Genomic DNA, 17,197 nt, shown 5'->3' with positions numbered 1-17,197 from the left:
GTGTGAAAGCCAAGACAATCCGTTGCTTAATACGTTTGGTATGGTTGTATGGTATCGCCGTGTTTGGCGCGTGGTTTGTTTTGACGGACTGTTTCGCGTGTCAGCTTCGCTGCTGTTGAGAGAAGCCAACTGACTCGCTTTTGGGAATACGTCTCGGCCTCCGTTGGAGCAACGCTGCCTTCGACCGCCGACATGGGTACCGCCATTTTATTAGTTAGCTTTCTTAAAGGAGCACTGACACAAAAATTTTGCACCTTGTTTTTTTTTTTTTTTTGCTGCAATAGATAGCTTATGATCCACTTATCACGGCTGCAAACCTCGTTTGCGCGAGTGCGCGACGGTTAGTTATTTAGAGACGTTTTTAGAGCGCCCAGTCGCAGTTTCGGTTTCAAAGACCACCGAGGTAGGCAGCACTACTTCCGGAGGACGGGTAAACACAGCTGGCCACGTGACCACGCAAAATTGTGCGTAGCAGATGAGCCGTAAGTGCGGCGGGCGCCGCACTTACGGTTCGTCTGCTACGCCAGTTCGTCTGACGTGGGACGCTTCGAGCTGCTTGCTTTTAAAGACGATAGTCTTTCTTGGGGAACTTAAACGCAGAAATTTTGGTCTGTCTTTCTGTCTTTCTGTTTGTCGGCACGTCACCCGATTCAGCCAACCGGCCAAAGTTGAACCACTTGCTTACCGCCCACCCATCTTGAACTGGTACGGCTGTTCATACTTCTGAACGTTGTCGATCAAAAAGTAAATATTACGCATATCTGAGGCGTAACATCATTAGGTAAGTATTAGGTGGTGTGTTCCATTAACAGAAAATACATAGATACGCAATTTTAAAGACCTTGATGGTATGCGTTTAACATTGAGACAGTAACGCGTTTATTAAAAGATTGCCACAGCTGAAGCGATCAGCGGTCCAAGCCGAGCAAGCGCGAGCGCCAACAACAACCGTCTTCGTCTTCTTCTTTCGCAGGCGTTCTTGTCTGCGCCCTACCATGTTACAAATCACTCCCCCGCGGAAAAGGAGCCATCCTGGCGACCTAAGGAACAGGTACAACTGGTGGGTCATAATGCGGCTTCAGTCGATCGACGTGAACAGTCTCGCGGCCGCGACGACGGCGGTCCGTAGATGATTGAACAGGCTCAATCATATAGTTAACTGGGGATGCTTGACGTAGGACGCGGTAGGGGCCTTCGTACTTAGGCAGTAGCTTTGTGGAAAGGCCAGGAGCGGAGGAGGGAACGCGAAGCCACACCAACGTTCCAGGCGAATACGACTGAGGAGGCAGGTTTTCGTCGTGACGGTCCTTCTGGCCCTACTCGCCCTACAATGTTACAACCCTAGTTTCTTAAGGTGCGCTGAAAATGCGACAGCGCTGAAAATTGTCTTCCTCCGTGCGCTCTGCACAAGCTCATGTTGTGTTTCGGTTTCGGTTCAGTATTGCATTGTACGAATGACAGGGGGCGCCGCTCTGGCATTCCTGTTTTACCCAGGCGACGTGTAAGTAAGAGAGTTTGTGGAGAGTACTCGTTGAGTGCGGACGTTTCTTCTCCTTCGGCGCATCGCGCCAAACAGCGTGTTCGGGCTGGCCGGCGTCCCCACCGGTCGCGTTGGTCACCGCCGGTCTTCGCCTGCCGCTGCGCCGAGACTACCAGCCCGCAACACAGCACTCATGTTTCCCGACGTATTGCCAGATGGCGTCCATATCTCACGCAACGCCTCTTCTATCGTCTTTAGACGACATTTGCAGCGAAGCACGCAGATACGCGGCCAATTTTTTTTATTCGCGTTTTTCACGATACAAGTGCGGACGTCGTCCGTGTCGTTGCCAGGCATGGTTCGAGCAGTCAATACAGTGTTTTAGTCTGTCCGGCATTAAAAAAGGCGTCGCGTAAAACCAAATAAAGTGTCCCCAAAGTGGCACTAGGTCACGTGGTGCCAGCTATGGAGGATTAGAAACAACTAACAAACGCGGAATCTATGTACTCCGAGCATTCGGAAGCGCCCATTTCGACTCGTTAACCCTACAGCATCGATTATTTGACTATGACTCTCAAAAACGGCGCCGAATCGGGATGAATACATTGCTGTCGAAGCTTAAGGAGATGAATCTAAAGCAAATGGAAGCATCAGTTCGGAGCTTACACGTTACAGAGCGCACGGCGGCCACTTGATAGATTCGAATTGGACGACAACCGCTTTTGGCAGTGCGGCCATGTTTTTCGGAGGCGCGAATGCCTCGCCGGAGAAGCTTGCCGTGCACGTTGGACAGCTCTCGCGCGTGCGGCGACGGCCGATGTTCTGCGCCACCACGCCGTTGCGGCAGGCTTGCCGCTAGCGTGAGCGGGCCATAACATCTGCCAAATGGCACGACGAGCGAACAGCGGAAGGGAGCACAACCAGCACACGCAAAGCCGCAGGCACGGAGGAAGAAATGGCAGGTAGCACAAGCGCACAAGCGCAAGGGCACAACCAGCAACCAGCCAACACAAACTCGTGACGTAGGTTTGTTTACATATCCGCCGCGTTGATGTCGGCGTCACGAGGTGCTTGCATCTCGCTCAGTCGCGCGGCATGCACTTTAAAATTGATTTTAAATATGTTCTAGGCTATATTGGCCCTTGATATTTCGTAGACGTTGTGTATGGCTCCACATACATCTATTTCACTCATTATCTCGCCTTCGAAATTTTGTCTCAGTGCTCCTTTAACTGAGGTGTTCAGCATCAGTTTGGAGCAACAGCGGTTAGTGAGATAACTGCAGTTAGGCTTTCCGTCTAGCTGGCTTAACTACGGTTTATGGGAACTGAGATTTGTCGTAACTGAGGTTAGCGTGCCCGTGTAACTGCGGTATCACAAGCCCACTGCTTAGTGTGTTGCGAATACCGTTCTACGCTCACGACTCTGATATTTTTGCACACAAGGTGGACAATGAGGAGAGAACTACTACTGTTCGATTGCTCCCATTGCGATGAGAATTTACCAGCTGCAGCTCTGCTTTGGGGTGCACAGATTACACGGTGCGTTTATTTTGTCGAAGGGGAAAACGTTCTTCCTGGAGTAACTCGTGCACAATGATGTAACGCTTGTGGCGCGAAGCACTTTCGTTCACGTGATCTGCATGCCAACTGGAGAACTATCTTTGAAGTTGAAATGTGTAAAAACAGAAGAAGAGTATTTCGTGCTTGTGCAGATAACTATAAAGGCCGGTGTTCGGCGCCACAGAGCTTACCCCTTTGACAAGAGATCACGCAGGGACTCATCGTAGATGTCCGGACATTTGAAGAAGATGGGGTACGTCGTTCTCACAGTGAGGTACTTGTCCAGGGTCTCCTGTGCAGAGCTCATGCAGTACTTGCGTGCGCGCAAGAACCTGAGCAGGAATTTGTCATCTGCGAAAGCGAGAAGAGGCAGAGTAAGCTAAAAGAACTCAGAGGCAAAAGAAAAAGTGACGGAGTGGATAGAGCGACATTAGAAACTATGTGATGCAACTTTTCAAGGCCTCAGCCACTTCTCTTTGGTAGTTAATATTTCTCCGAGTACTTGCGTTCTTTCACTCGTGATCATATGTCACTTGCTAAAACTAAGTGCTGTCGTTGTATAGATTGTATGGGACCTTCACGGCTAGTTTATTCTAGATGTAACGCGGTCACCTGCGATAAAGGTGAAATCTTCGATCATGCATGCATAAAAAAGCCGACGTGCTTCACCGACGATCACATTATTCGACGATCGACGACTATACTCGGCGCTGTCGTTTTGTTGAGATTGTCACTGGCTTATACATTGAGTGTTACTTGATCTTCTGGGCACAAGTTCACCCAATAAAGTGTTAGTCCTTAACAGTCTGACTGCCGCCTCATTCACCGTGACAACCACGTGAAAATATTTATTACAACTTTAATTGTAAAGCGACAAGCAGCGCAGTGAAAATATCAGGGAAGGATACACTGTAAAGTGCTCTACGAAGAACAACTGGGACGTGTTGAGTAATACCATCGCTTTAGACGCGGCATATGCGGCTATCGTGAGCTGTTGAGAAGCGCCATTTAAAACCTTAGCGCGTGTCGTCGTGATAAAAAACCGAAAACGAGGTAAACATAAAAAGTTATATTAAGAGCTGCCTTATGGACAATATGTTAGTAGTACCGTCAGTATGTATCCGTGTCACGTCGTTTCAGAGAGGGTCTAAGATAAAAGACGCAAGTGATGAAAACCAAATATAGCGCCGCCAGGAGGTCCCCAACCTAAAGAAAGTTTTCTAAGCTGCAGATTACAATACAAAGTCCATGTTCTACTTCCACAAGTACCTAAATTTAGTTCGTAGGAGAGCAAGCTAAGAATAAACGGCATACGCGTAGATCAATCAGGAACTACGGCAGAGACAAGGAAAAAAAAAACAAAAACAAAACATAACTCTCTCTTCCGCTAGTGTAAAACGAACGTAAGACAACACGCCCGTCATGAATAGACAATTGACAATGGAACACTGTGTTGCCTGTAATATTTAAGTTTAACTAGGTCTACAATGTGAGCTCATAAACTCTAGTTAACTTGCAAGACCCAACGCGCTAAAAATACCCTATGGATGGACGCTGAAGTCGCGGGTTAAGATTTTTGTGAAGGTGGCTGTATTGAGTGCTGCTGAAAAGAAAGACTTTCATTGCTCTGCAGAATACCATCCCGGGTTAAATTAGCTCTTTGTCCGTCTCTGTCCTGTTGACCTGTGGCTCGCGCCGTTTCTTGTTTTCTATGCACATTTACCAACCGGCCCAAATAAGCACTGTAGTAAATTACTACGGAGCATTTCTTGGCGTCCATTTCATCATTTTCAATACTTCTGGACATAAAAATGCTCTGTCATTGGCTGTGGTAAACCTTATTGTTCGTCAGTACTCACAACGCCATTCCCTTCCTCCGTTGTCTAAAATCGCGCATTTGCGTTCATACTTCAATATCCCCGCTCCCATTTTTATTTCATTCTTTATTGTGGTGAAAAGCTACAACAGAAACTCATGTATGTGCAATTGTTCTGCAATCATAGCGTAGTACCGCAGTGGGCGCCCCTGATAATATAGCATTAAGCGCGATTCGTCGCTCGCCCGCGTCCCGCGGTCAAAAAGAAAAAAAGAAAAGAAACAAAAACACGCTGAACGTTCGAATGATAGTCTTTAGCGTTGAGAAGAAGGATTAAAGCCGCCACTTACAACGGGGCAACCGCGCAACCATGGCGATAGCGAGCGACGCTTCGTTTGTAGATCCAAATGACAAATACGGATCGTAGTTCGTGAATTCGAGGCACGGATGCATGCGACTGGCAATCCTGTGGCCCGCTCGTGCACACTTTGGTGTGCGAGTTTCCTTCACCATGACCCTCACTTATTCTTGCGTCGAGTGCACACTTGACCCTGGCGGGCACTCGGCCGCCTGCCCTAGAAATACGCCCGAGCAAAGCGTATTTATATATGGCGAGCGTCGCGAGCAGCGAACAAAAAAGTATGGCCTCACAGGTGCGGTGAGCGCGGGCGGTGCTTCGGAGGCCGCATTTATAACCCTGTTTTGTCTTTCATCTTGCGCGGCTTAGCCAGGAAATGGTACGAAAAGAAACATGGGGGTGGAACCGTGCGTGGCACTAAAACGCGCCGCAACGCCATTCCGTCTTCAGCGTGCTCGGCAGCGCATGTATACAGGAATAGAAATAAGCGTTATGTTTACTCATTAGCGCGAACGAGTCGTCGTGCTGCACGCCGGCTCTTGTTTTCCGCCGAATACAGGTATTGCGGCCCAACTTAGAAACCCGCAACCTCTCTTTGTTTACGCGCCTATTTTCGCGCACGTCCGCGTTTCCAGAAAAGTGTTTCCCACCGGAACTTTGGCACCGACAAAAGGAAGGTCAGACGGCGACCACTCTATCTAAGGCGCGTGTTTCCCCACGGCCGCAGGAAGAAGCAGGAAAAACACTCTCGAACAATGTTATCTGCTGCCATCGTGCTCCGCAAGATGGCACGCACGCTCTGCTTATTTAAATATGAAGTAGGTGCCAGCTACTTTCACTGATAAGGAACTAACAATATACCACACAATGCGACGGACTGCGGAGTCTGCTCAAATGATGTGTTATTCCTTCGGCACTTTGGTTGTCTCCTGTCATTGAATTCATGCCAAGAAGTTTCGGCGAATCGATTCTTATTAAGGCCTCTAAAACTGAGTGCTGTCCATTCTTGTGTTTACCATACAGGAAGAGTTGGGACTTGCGCAAAAAATGCGGGCAGTTTGCACTAAGTCGCGCAAAGATTGGAACAGCGAAGCACGGGCCCGTCGCCGCTCGTTCTGCCCGTCGACCGACACGTCTAGCTTCGAGATGCGCGGCTTGCTCCTAGGGAGTACGCACTTTCTTAGGACGCCCCATGACTCTCTGGAAACGATCGGGCGCAGCCAGGCTATGCACTATAGAGCGGAGGTTGCGCGCGATGTCTCCTCCGGTGGGCGTGGCTTAGCTACTGCGCATGCGCGGCTTGGATAGGTGGTGTGGTACCTGGTCGCTAGCTGACGTGATGCTTGCTTCTTCTTTGTTTCTATCTTTTTTCCTCTCTGTCTACTTCTTTCTCTGTTTCCTTGATGTTCTCGCTTTCTTTTTCTTTCTGCATTTCTTTCTCTATATTTCTCTCTTTCTCATTTTTTCTGTGCAATGCTTTACCCTCTCCCCTCCACCTTTCTCTCCTCCTCACCACCACATCTCTCCTCCTCAAGCGCTATTCCCTTTCCCACCCCTTGCTACGCTATACTATACAAAGCTATGCTATGTTCTGCTAGTGTGCCTGGAGAGCCTAGTGGGTAGGACGCTCGCCTTCGGTTCGAGGGTACGCGGGTTCGAATCCCGCCTAGTGAAGGTTTTTTTCGGCAAGAATTTTGCTCTTTCTTTATATCTTTCTTCCCGTCTTTCTGTTCGTTTCTCACTTTCTCTCTCTCTGTGCTCGTTCTCAGTGTTATTACAGGCCACGCCGTAGCGGTGAGTAGCGGGATCTACCCAAATTCTGTGGCACATACCAGTTCATGATGATGATAGTTTTCGGGCACAGTCACGCACTTTACGTCGAGCTAGAACAGCCACGCTGTTAAAAGTACGGTAGGTGTTCAGGTGGCCTTCGAATACTAAGAAGAAAGAAGAAAACGGAAAGACAGGGAGGTTAGCCAGTTCTCAGACCGGCTGGCTACCCTGTGCTGATCGAATTGTGCCCGTTACAGTACATGTTGTTTCGTCCTTATCTGACAGTGCGGTGTCGTTAAGTATGTCGTCTCCTGTTGAAAAACCATTGCAACCCAGCAAGCGGTAAAACGCTTCTCTTAAAACATGAGGCTGCAACAAACTTGAAAGCAAAAAGCTTTTCCTGATGGGACGCGGCTGCCGGAAGTACGTTGGTACTTCCGCCCATTGAGCTGCGTGCATACGTTCATTTATTCCTATGCCGACCCCTTTGTCGGTGCGACATCAGCCACCGGGAGAACGTGAAGCTTGTAACGCGCCAACCCGAATTACTACGTTTGACAGCTGTGGAGCGCGATTGCGCTTGTAGGGCAGCCGCAGAAATGAAACGCAGAGTCTCAAACTTCACACTGCAACAAGATAATCAACACGGTGCCACATTATGTAGAGCGGGAACCTTGCAGTTCGAGCATGGCGGTAGGGCACGGGCCAAGTCTCTGCTTGACTTCGAAGCTAAATCTCCAGGAAAAGTGGCTTTCGTCGATGCGGCGCAGTATGTTCGCTCCGACAGCTCTGCGGCCGTGGTTGTTGATCATCGCGGTCGCGTACTCAACTCAGCTTCCGTTAGGAAGGTGTCTGCCTGCGTAGCAGAGCAGGTAGCGATAGCTCTAGTGATGAAGGACCCTTCGCGTCCTGAGATATTCACTGATTCCAGGGCTGCTGTCCGGGCCTTCGCTTCGGGGGTGGTCTCAAGAGAGGCTGCCGCTATTCTCAGCTCGAGGGATGTAGTAGGCTTTCACACAATTACCTGGTTCCCGGCCCACATGGGCTCAGGGCTTCATCCAACAGTTCCCAGCGTCAACGAACTTGCCCATAACCGTGCGCGAGAAATCACGTGCCGCGGCGGTCCGGGCGGGTCCGGAGGCGGGTTCGCGGAGAGCTTTAGGGATCCATTTGGCACCTTCCACGACGTTACGTCTCACTATCAACTGTCAAGGTGGAGATACCCCCTCCCGCATTCTAAGCTAACTAGACCGCAGTCGTCGGCTCTCCGGATGCTGCAGGCAGGTTCTTTCCCGTCTCGTAGGACGTTTAGCCACTTTGCTGAAGGCAAAAATCCAGGATGCCCTAGCTGCGGGGCGGACGACTGCACACTCGCTCGCATGCTCTGGCAGTGCCCGGCGTTACTTAGCGCAAAATTCAGCCCAGAACAGGACTGGGAGAAGGCTCTTAAAAGCCGCGAGCTCTCAGTCCAGCTGTCGTCAGTCCAAGAGGCCAGCGAACGGGTGGAGGGCCACGGTCTTCCAGTACCGGCTTGGGCGCGGTCAGCAACTGCCGCGCACCCCCCTTCGGGGGTTGTCTGATCGGGCTTCTCCAGGACCAAATAAAGTTCATTTCACCTTCACCCTATTAGCTCAAGAAACTTTGCGTGGAGTTACGATCGGTACAAAACTCACAGGGTCCCTTATGCATTCCCCTAAGACGACTCGAAGGCGGAAGTCATCTTTTTCTTCTTAGTCGATATACTAATCCTGCCCCGCCATCATTTGAAAACTTTCCGAACCTAACGTGGTTTTGCACTGCCTCCGTGATCAGCCCACCTTTGACCAAGCAAGGATTCCACGGGACGTCATAGTGACGTCTTCATGACGTCACAATTTTTGTAATCTGTGACGTCATCACGTGACGATAATTTTTTACACCACTCGTGTGCGCGCCGCCGACGGGGGCCGCCGGTCAATTTTCGCGTTTGATAAGGCATCTAATGTTTTCGCCTTAGAAAGATAGCCTTCCTTTCAGTATGACCACCTGGAGAGTCACTGTAACAAGAAATCAGAAAGAGAACGCGCGAAACCGCAGTTACTCAAAAGTGCACATGGTGGGTAACTTATGATATACGCTATCTTACATGAACTGCCTCAATCTTTGCAAGCTTTGCTGACGGGTCCGAAACTTTCGGTTTATTGTTACAAAACATTCCATTTGTGAAAACTTTATCCTCTTTAGCGGTCACCTGTAAAGGTGACCGCTAAAGAGGAGAAAGTTATCGTGTATTTGCTAGGACGATTGACCGCAGCCATTTCTTATACCGGTGTCACACGGTGCACTGGCCATCGCGACTAAACCCGAGCGTGATGAAATTTCACAGCAGTGATTGGCTCCCTTCTACAGCTTGCTACGATCAAGAAATTCGATGCCGATCAGGCCCGATCGCGATCAAAAGTGACCACGTGATTCCGGTATTACAAACGATTCTAGCATGCGACCTGCTTTGTCATAATGAGTCCCGGTCTCATAACCCAATTCTCACAAACAGTTTCGCATAGTCGTATTCAGAAATGTCTGTTTACGCCATAAGGCGGCTTGTAAAACGAACGCTGGTTAACGGAGATGCCAAACATGTCTGAAATAAGAGTAGTGGCTAATAAAAGAGATTCATTTAGATTATATACACCCGAAAATTTGATTTCTGTTTTTCTCTACTTCCTTTAGTTAATTGACTTAAAAATCTTGCCAACCAACGAACGCGTCCTGCTCTTCCATTCACTAAAAATTCAGCGACGGTTACTTTAACATTCACTGACGTAGTTCTCATATTTTAACGTAAGAGTGTCGGCGATAGGTTACGACAGACCGGAGCGCTGGGAACTATGGACAATTGTGGTGCAGAGTGCACTAAACTGAATGCATGAGTCGACACAAACAATTCCGTGAAAACAGCTTGAAATCGGCGTGTCAAGATGGAAGGCGTGCATTTAGAACGGCCTGCGTGAAGGCTGGATATGGGAGGGCCAACGTCTTGTCTTGGGTTCATATCCCTGCTGCATTAAATGGTGCGCGTGGCAAACTGAAATTTCGGGTATCTGAACAAGGGATGGCGTGGAGGTATGCCGAAGCTTCCACTGTATGCTTTGCGCCTTATGTATATATGTGGGATGCTAAATCTCTGTACCTTTCACGAAGCTCGTTCTACCAGTACTAAGCTGTGAGCGTCAATTTGAACTCCGCTTTCACAATGTCACCAGTTTCATACAAGTATCTTATCAACGATCAGAAGTTTAGGAGAAGACAAATTCGCAGAAGTATTCCATTTGTTCACAGGCTGCCGCCAGCGGCCGTGTTGACCCGCCTTGACGACAGGCCCCTGTCGAAACAGACAGTACTAGAATGCCAACCCGAACTGTCGTCACATCGGAAATCTATTAAGACCTTACTGAAGATTTTGCTTGGCCGTGGCCTAATGCACAGGCTATTATACTCCCGCCTTTCACTTTTGTCTTTTTTTCTTTGTTTACTTGCGTGCCTACTTTTCTCTTCACCCTTCTTTCCATATTCATTTCCCCTTCCCCCCTCCACCTAGTGTATGGTAGAAAACCGGATGTTTCTACGTATTCTGGTTAACCTGCATGCCTTTGCCTCATTCGTATCTCTCTCTCTCTTTCCACCTGTGACACAGTCAGTTGCAACAGTGTTCTCTCCATGGCGCAGCTTTGCCAACGAAAAGCGTGTTTGAAACAGGAAAGGAGTCGCTCTCACCAGCAACCATTCGCTTAAGGATACGACAAGGAAAGTAGCAATGGAAGCATCGAAATGTTAATCTCGTGAAATGGTCATACGTATACGTAAGTACGCAGAAAGTTGCGACCTGTGCCTGATGTGACCGAGGAGAGATTGAGGTTGACACTCAGGCTCCGGCGAAGAAGGTATCTTGCTACGCTTCTCACGCACAAGTAGAAGACGCGTTTATTTACATGTTTACAAGAGCATTACAAAGAAAGCGTACAGACGAGCCTTTACATCACAAGGGCCCAGAGCACACTCGAGACGAGAGGGCCTGTGCCACAGAAGGGAACGGTAATGGCTACAATGACTGTTACATCTTAATCCAGGGCTGCCATGCAGGCTGTTTACTTCTGCCCTTATTAAACAATGCTGGGCCGGCGTTTGGTCCATCAACCAAGTCATTATATCTTTTGCTACAGTGTTAAGCTCCGTGTGTGAAGAGTGCCAGACAAATAAGATATCTGAATCAAATTCTAACATTCCACTACTTTGGCCCTAAGGAATCGCATTAGCGCAACTTCACTGTTTTTTTTTTTTTTGTGGAGCAGTTGCTCAGCAAAAACTGAACAAAATGTTAGCTAACGTTCCCAATTGAAAGAAGGCTTTTCCCATATGTCATAGATGAGTCATTTCTGAAGGAGATTGGACGTCATGTTTCGAGAAACATATCGATACCGATTTCCATAATGACTGAAATGTGAACGCCGATTCTGAAATATGCAATTTTTTCTTCCACGGTTACGTTTTAACCTATGACCACCGGAGGTGCTTCACAATAACAATGCTTCAGACCAGTGACGTCCCTGTAGCTCATGAGCATACTTGTTAAGACGATGAAACAATTTAAAAAAACATGGGACGAAGACAGTCATTTGCGGGCTGGCCGCTAGCGGGAGGTCCACGGCCGCGTATTTGAGACTCCTGCTGTATAAAGAAGCATGACCACTGTCACCATCCATAGACTGCCATTACTTATTTATCGCGGTTACGCTGCTGACCATGTAGTCCAGCGAATAGCCTCAAGTAAGCCTCAAGTCAAGGCTCATGCTTTTTTTGAGATTTCATTTCCAATGCTTTGGGCTATGTTATATTAAGGCTAAAGCCTTAGATGCCTCATCAAACGCGAAAATTGATCGGCGTCCCCCGTCGGCGGCGTCCACACAAGTTATGAAAAAATAATCACGTGATGACTTCACCATATGGTGACATCATGACGTCACTGTGACGTAATCATACGATATCATTGATTGGTCAAAGGTGGGCGCACCACGGAGGCAGTACAAAATCAGCCGAGGTGCCTTCGATCCTGGAGGCAGTGCAAAACCACGTTATAGGAGTAGAAGGCTTTTGGAGGGTGGCGGTGGAGGATCAACACGTCGACTGAGAAGAAAAACAAGATGGTATTCGCCTTCGAGTCGTCTTAGTTGAATGCACAAGGGACCCTGTGAGTTTTTCATCGCGGTACGCGCTGCTGACCGTATAGTCCAGCGAGTAGCCATAGTGGTATTGTAAGCCTCAAGTCAGGGCCCATGCTTTTTGAGATTTCATTTCCAATTCTTTAAGCTATGTTATACTGAGACAACGATGAATTGATACTATAGTGCCGACATGTGACAGCGCGTGTACCTGTCCTGCAGTTGACGAAGTGCGGCTGCTGCTGCACCCACTCCCGCAAAGCCTGGATGGCCTTCATGCGCAGGTCGTCGTTCTCCTCCTCCTCGGGGGGCAGGAACTCCTTGATGGGATCCGCGTAATCGTCCTCCATGGCCAGCTCACGGCGCATGCGCTCCTTCTCCTTCTCGAACTTCTTGATCAGCTTGCGGTCTTTCTTTGCCCGCCGGCGGGCCTCCTCCGCCGCATCGGCGGACGTGTTATTTGTGGACATCACGCTTGATGCAGCTGCTACTCCGACTTAGGGAGGGGAACCTCGCTGTGTTGATTCTGCATAAACAGAAAGCACACGTGAGAAGAGGTAACACGCAGCAGTGATAAAGAAAGAACACAAAGAGTCTCACTCACTATCCTTAAAGACAGACAGACCCACATTCGCTATTTAGTGCGAAGTGATAAGCGGAAGATAAATAAAATAATGTTAACGGGATAACCATCCTTACACAGAAAGACAGGCTCATGCATTTGGTATCACGGTTAGTCATTACCAGAGCCAAAGTGAACATTAGACAACTGAAGTTTAGCATAACTCCTTATAAGTGCACTCTCGGGAGTGATAGGTAAACTGTGACATTATAAGAACGTACGTAGTTAGAGAGCGCACGAGTAAGATCGCGATTTGGTCTGGTGTGGGAAAGTGTCGTGTTCGAGGCCCCGCTGGAGCACTGTTCCATGTCTATGCGAATGGTAACAAACCAGAAGTTTTTCTTGCAGCGTACTAGGCTTCTGGTGATCTACTGGCCTGTCTGAACGACTCTTGATGGAACGCTTTCGTGTGTGAGAGTTATTGCGTTGTTTTTCTTATGTATTTTTTTTATTTCTCTCTCTCTGTTCTTTTTCCAGTCCCCTATTTCCCTACTCCAGTGCAGGTTAGCATACTGGATACTAGCGTCTGGTTAACCTCCCTGCCTTCCTCTTCTCTCTCTCTCTTCCAGTGAACCTCGCCGCCTTTCCAATAGCACTTTTTCTCTTTCTTTTTCTTGCGTCAGCCCGCGCTTGTTGAAGTTATGAGCAACTTGCTGTTCTTTCACTATGTTGAGTCAAAACTGAATCGACAAATATCTTCAGACATAGGAAAAAATACAAGGTGCTTCTGCTTCTCCGGTAGTGCGCTGGAGATATATTAATACTGCATTAAGGGTAGCCACAGCACCTATTAATATATTGCTTTAGAACTGATGACAACCAGGATTCTACTTATAACATAAAAGTGCACAAAACCTAAGCCAACATTGGTAGCTTCGAAATATGGTTCAGCTCTTTTTATGCGCACTGTCCAAGTATTTACATGAACCGAAGTACTTTTACAAGACATTGATTTTTGGATAGCCATCGTTACTATCTCAATCTTTCGCCTGTCGTACATATCGTATTTCTACTTTGCAACTACTAATAATTCAAGCTAAACTACCACTGCTAGTGGTAATGTACAGCAGTGAGATAGCTTCATGGTTGACAAAGGGGATGGAATTCCCGGTGTTTGAAAAAACAAAAAGCGAATGTACGCCACTGGTTGGCGGGCACGTCCATAGCAGAACCAGTTCCTTCGGAGCAAGTGAATGAGCTTGTACTCCGGGACTAATTACTCCCGTTCGGAACGTACAATTGATGACAGGGTTCTTCGTTCCGAAGCTAAACCTTGGCCGCGAGTGACTTTGTTGTGGAGCTTCCTGGGTTAATTTTAGCTTCGTTAAGACGAGCAGCATATATCATCTCGCTCCACTTTTAGCTTCTATACTCTCCCCCCTTTCCCACGTGAGCAGCTAAACGGCGACATCATGTTAAACAGCACCGTACGACGCCGTTTCTGAGGATGAGCAGAGCCAAATACCTGTGATTCTCTAACAGTACATTCTGTCTTGGCACCACCAGCGAGTGCAGAGGAGGAATGCAATGTTCGCTCGCTTCATAGTTCCGCTTCATGCGTCATTTTACGATGTATTGTGCAGAGTTGTAACAAAGCATAAAAAAAGCACCGTGCACGAATGCGTAGAACAATGGTGAGAAAGATATTCCAATCAGGAAGAGTGCCGGCATAGTAGCCGCCATTATTGTATTGTAGGCCGTTATCACCCTCTCTTGATGGTGCCGCAGGAAAAGGTGCCTCCCGCCTCGGCAATCTTTCCTCCTCTTTCGCTGAGCTCTACAGAGAGATGCCTTCCAGCAAACAACCCCCGTGGCGTGCTGTGACTGACCAAAATAGTTGCGGGCCCACGGAGGGCACACGCGGAAACCTGCTCTTCAGGACCACGCGATGACCATGCGCCGCACCCCGAGACCTTTCTTGCTACCCCGTGAACTCTTGCCTAACAAAACAGCCGAGACGATGGCAAATGTTTTCCGAGCGCGGCAAACTGTCTTTCTTCTAGACTAGCATGTGTGTTCGCCATGTGGAGCCTACTGTTCGTCATAGTCGTTATAGCATGCTGCGCAGTGAAAGTTGCAGTCGCATCAGCTTGTAGCTACTCATCAGGGGCGTAGCCAAGGGGGAGGGGGTTGGGGGGGTTCAAACCCCCCCGAAAATCTTCATTTTTTCTTGAGCATATATACACGCACACATACAAACGCACGCACGAACATACATAATGTATGGTTGAACCCCCCCCCCCACCCCGAAAAAAATTTCGGGCTACGCCCCTGCTACTCATACAGACCGATAGGACCATGGGGCTGTGGGTCCCAAGGCTAAGGTGACATATATGGAGTGCTAGTGACTTCTCAACGACGGCCGAGTGCTAGTTCATTCATTTTACGAAGTGTCAACTGCCAACGTTTGGCGTTAACCAGGTTTCAGCAGAGCTTACGCAGGCTCTGGAAGTTGAGGCATCACAGAGCCAGGGAGAGAGGCAAGATGATAAGGACATAGAAGTTAGCAAGATTACCCGTCTTGTTGACTACTTTGCTGCGCGATAACGCAAAAAAGATGGGGCGAACAATGTATGAAAGATCTGTTCCTTCTGACGTGGCTCCCAGGTGTGGCGGCCTGAAGCCCCCTAAACGCTCATCGGTGCGTAACCCTCGCGTCGGCGTATCTACAAGTATACTTTTCATTGAACGAGAGCACTGCTGTTGTTCACTCAGCTCAGCCGAGTCCCGCTAAGTCCTCCTGCACGCTGCACAATACTGCATTTGGATGGGCCTTACATATGGCGGATGGAACGATCACAGTATGAAGATGGATATCATAAAAAGGTCATTACGCCGGGCATGCCCCGCTCGCTTAACCCGCGACTACCTCGCCGTTATCGTGAAGGAGTGCCTGCAGCTTCGCATCGGCGGCTGCACCGGTCACGCGGTCGTGGAGGTCTTCGTGCCCCCCTGCTCGACATTCGCTTTTGTGCGACCCTGACGTCGTAGCCGGCCTCTGTGCTCTCAAGCTCACGCGTGAGAGACTCCAGGAAGCGAACGAGCGATCCGGCGCCGCTGCTGGCGCTATGAAGGACCGACTCTCCCCTTTCGTGCCGCCATTCCTGCCAGGTCTGCGGGTTTCTATACCACCGCAAGTGCTTCGCATGTGGTGCGCTGTGACCCTCTTTCTACGTGTGCTCGTTTGTTCCGCCACTGCGTCCCTTATGCGTGCGTGGCATTCTTGCAGAGGCGAGGGCGAGCTCTTCTCGCTTTTCACCACGGACACCGAGAGTCCGTTACCGTAAAGCGCTGTCGTAACGGTTCTTTCTTCTTCCTTATTTATTCGTTCCTCGCAGTTGGTCACGGCGCGTTCACGGATGTGCGCATGGAGGCTGGACAGAGGCCACAGTCACCGGCTTATGCCTGTTTGCGCGAGTACGTCACTGTGACCGAATCGAAGGCGAAGTTGATCTGAAGGGGACAGCTGGGGAAGGGACCGTTCTTGTTCATTAGAAATAATAATAATAAACGAATATGTTATGTGCAGGAGTTTCTTTTTTTTTCTTGATAGATGCGTCACTGTTCGTTAAACAGAAGATAAAAATCATTTGGAGTGTTTGCAACTTTTTGTTTTGCTTGGTAGTTTTCTTGTGTTTCAGCTTCCATGGCTCTGTTCTTGGCGATGTAAAACTATGGGTCTGCCAAGTTGTGCGACATAGTATCTCCCACTTCTCTTTAAGGCTTCAATGTATTGGTATTTATGCCCCTTATATGCAAGCCTTATAGACGTCAATTGAAATCTCAGGAATTTTTCGAAAACACTTTTACAATGGCATGTCTAGATCGCTGGTACCAATAGAAAAGAAAAAGGGAAGCTGCTTGAAATCAGACATGTCTTTCATGATTGGCCTCAGGCCGAGCGCCAAGTTCTATGCCGGTTACTTGGTTCGGTTAAAATTCGCAGCGATTTCCTTCTTTTAACTATGCGGTTTCTAGTTCTCCCAATGTCCTTACTGCCGCTGTTGTGTTATGTCGTGGGGGCCTGTCTCTTAATCCGCGCGTTGAGTCATGATCATAGGCTGTCTACTAAGGAAGTCTGGATAACAATTTTTATGAAATTTCCGAGACCTCTCGGCTAAATTACCGTAAGGACTACAGCGACTCTGCGGCTGCGCTGCTCTTGATGTTCCATGAGAGTACATTGACCGTGTGGCACTCGAACCTTTTTTGTCATGTGTCTTTTACCGCTCGGGATTATCATCCGTGCCTACAACTGCATCTACACCGTGGTTTTGGTTAAACCCCAGATATTATATTACAACTTCATCTACCACATGGGTTACCGCGTTGTGCCGATTGCGGCTCTGCGTCGCGTATACTTACTCAAATGTGTTCCTTATTAAGTAAAT

At 48.6% G+C, this 17,197-nt stretch overlaps 1 protein-coding gene across 1 annotated transcript in view; it reads right to left on the bottom strand.

Moving 5' to 3' along the window:
• LOC119387637 (clavesin-2) overlaps nt 1-17,197 on the bottom strand; it is a 58,137-nt gene that overhangs the window by 12,661 nt on the left and 28,279 nt on the right. Inside the window, exons 2-3 of the mRNA XM_049413594.1 lie at nt 12,396-12,710; nt 3,234-3,393 (exon numbers count right to left, since the gene is read on the bottom strand). Coding sequence (XP_049269551.1) covers nt 3,234-3,393; nt 12,396-12,654 — 419 coding nt within the window. The 5' untranslated portion in view covers nt 12,655-12,710. The remainder of the gene's footprint in view (nt 1-3,233; nt 3,394-12,395; nt 12,711-17,197) is intronic.

The sequence above is a fragment of the Rhipicephalus sanguineus genome, chromosome 3 (genome assembly GCF_013339695.2).
Source record: "Rhipicephalus sanguineus isolate Rsan-2018 chromosome 3, BIME_Rsan_1.4, whole genome shotgun sequence".
Lineage (NCBI taxonomy): Eukaryota > Metazoa > Arthropoda > Arachnida > Ixodida > Ixodidae > Rhipicephalus > Rhipicephalus sanguineus.
This window is presented reverse-complemented; position numbering and strand designations above follow the sequence as displayed.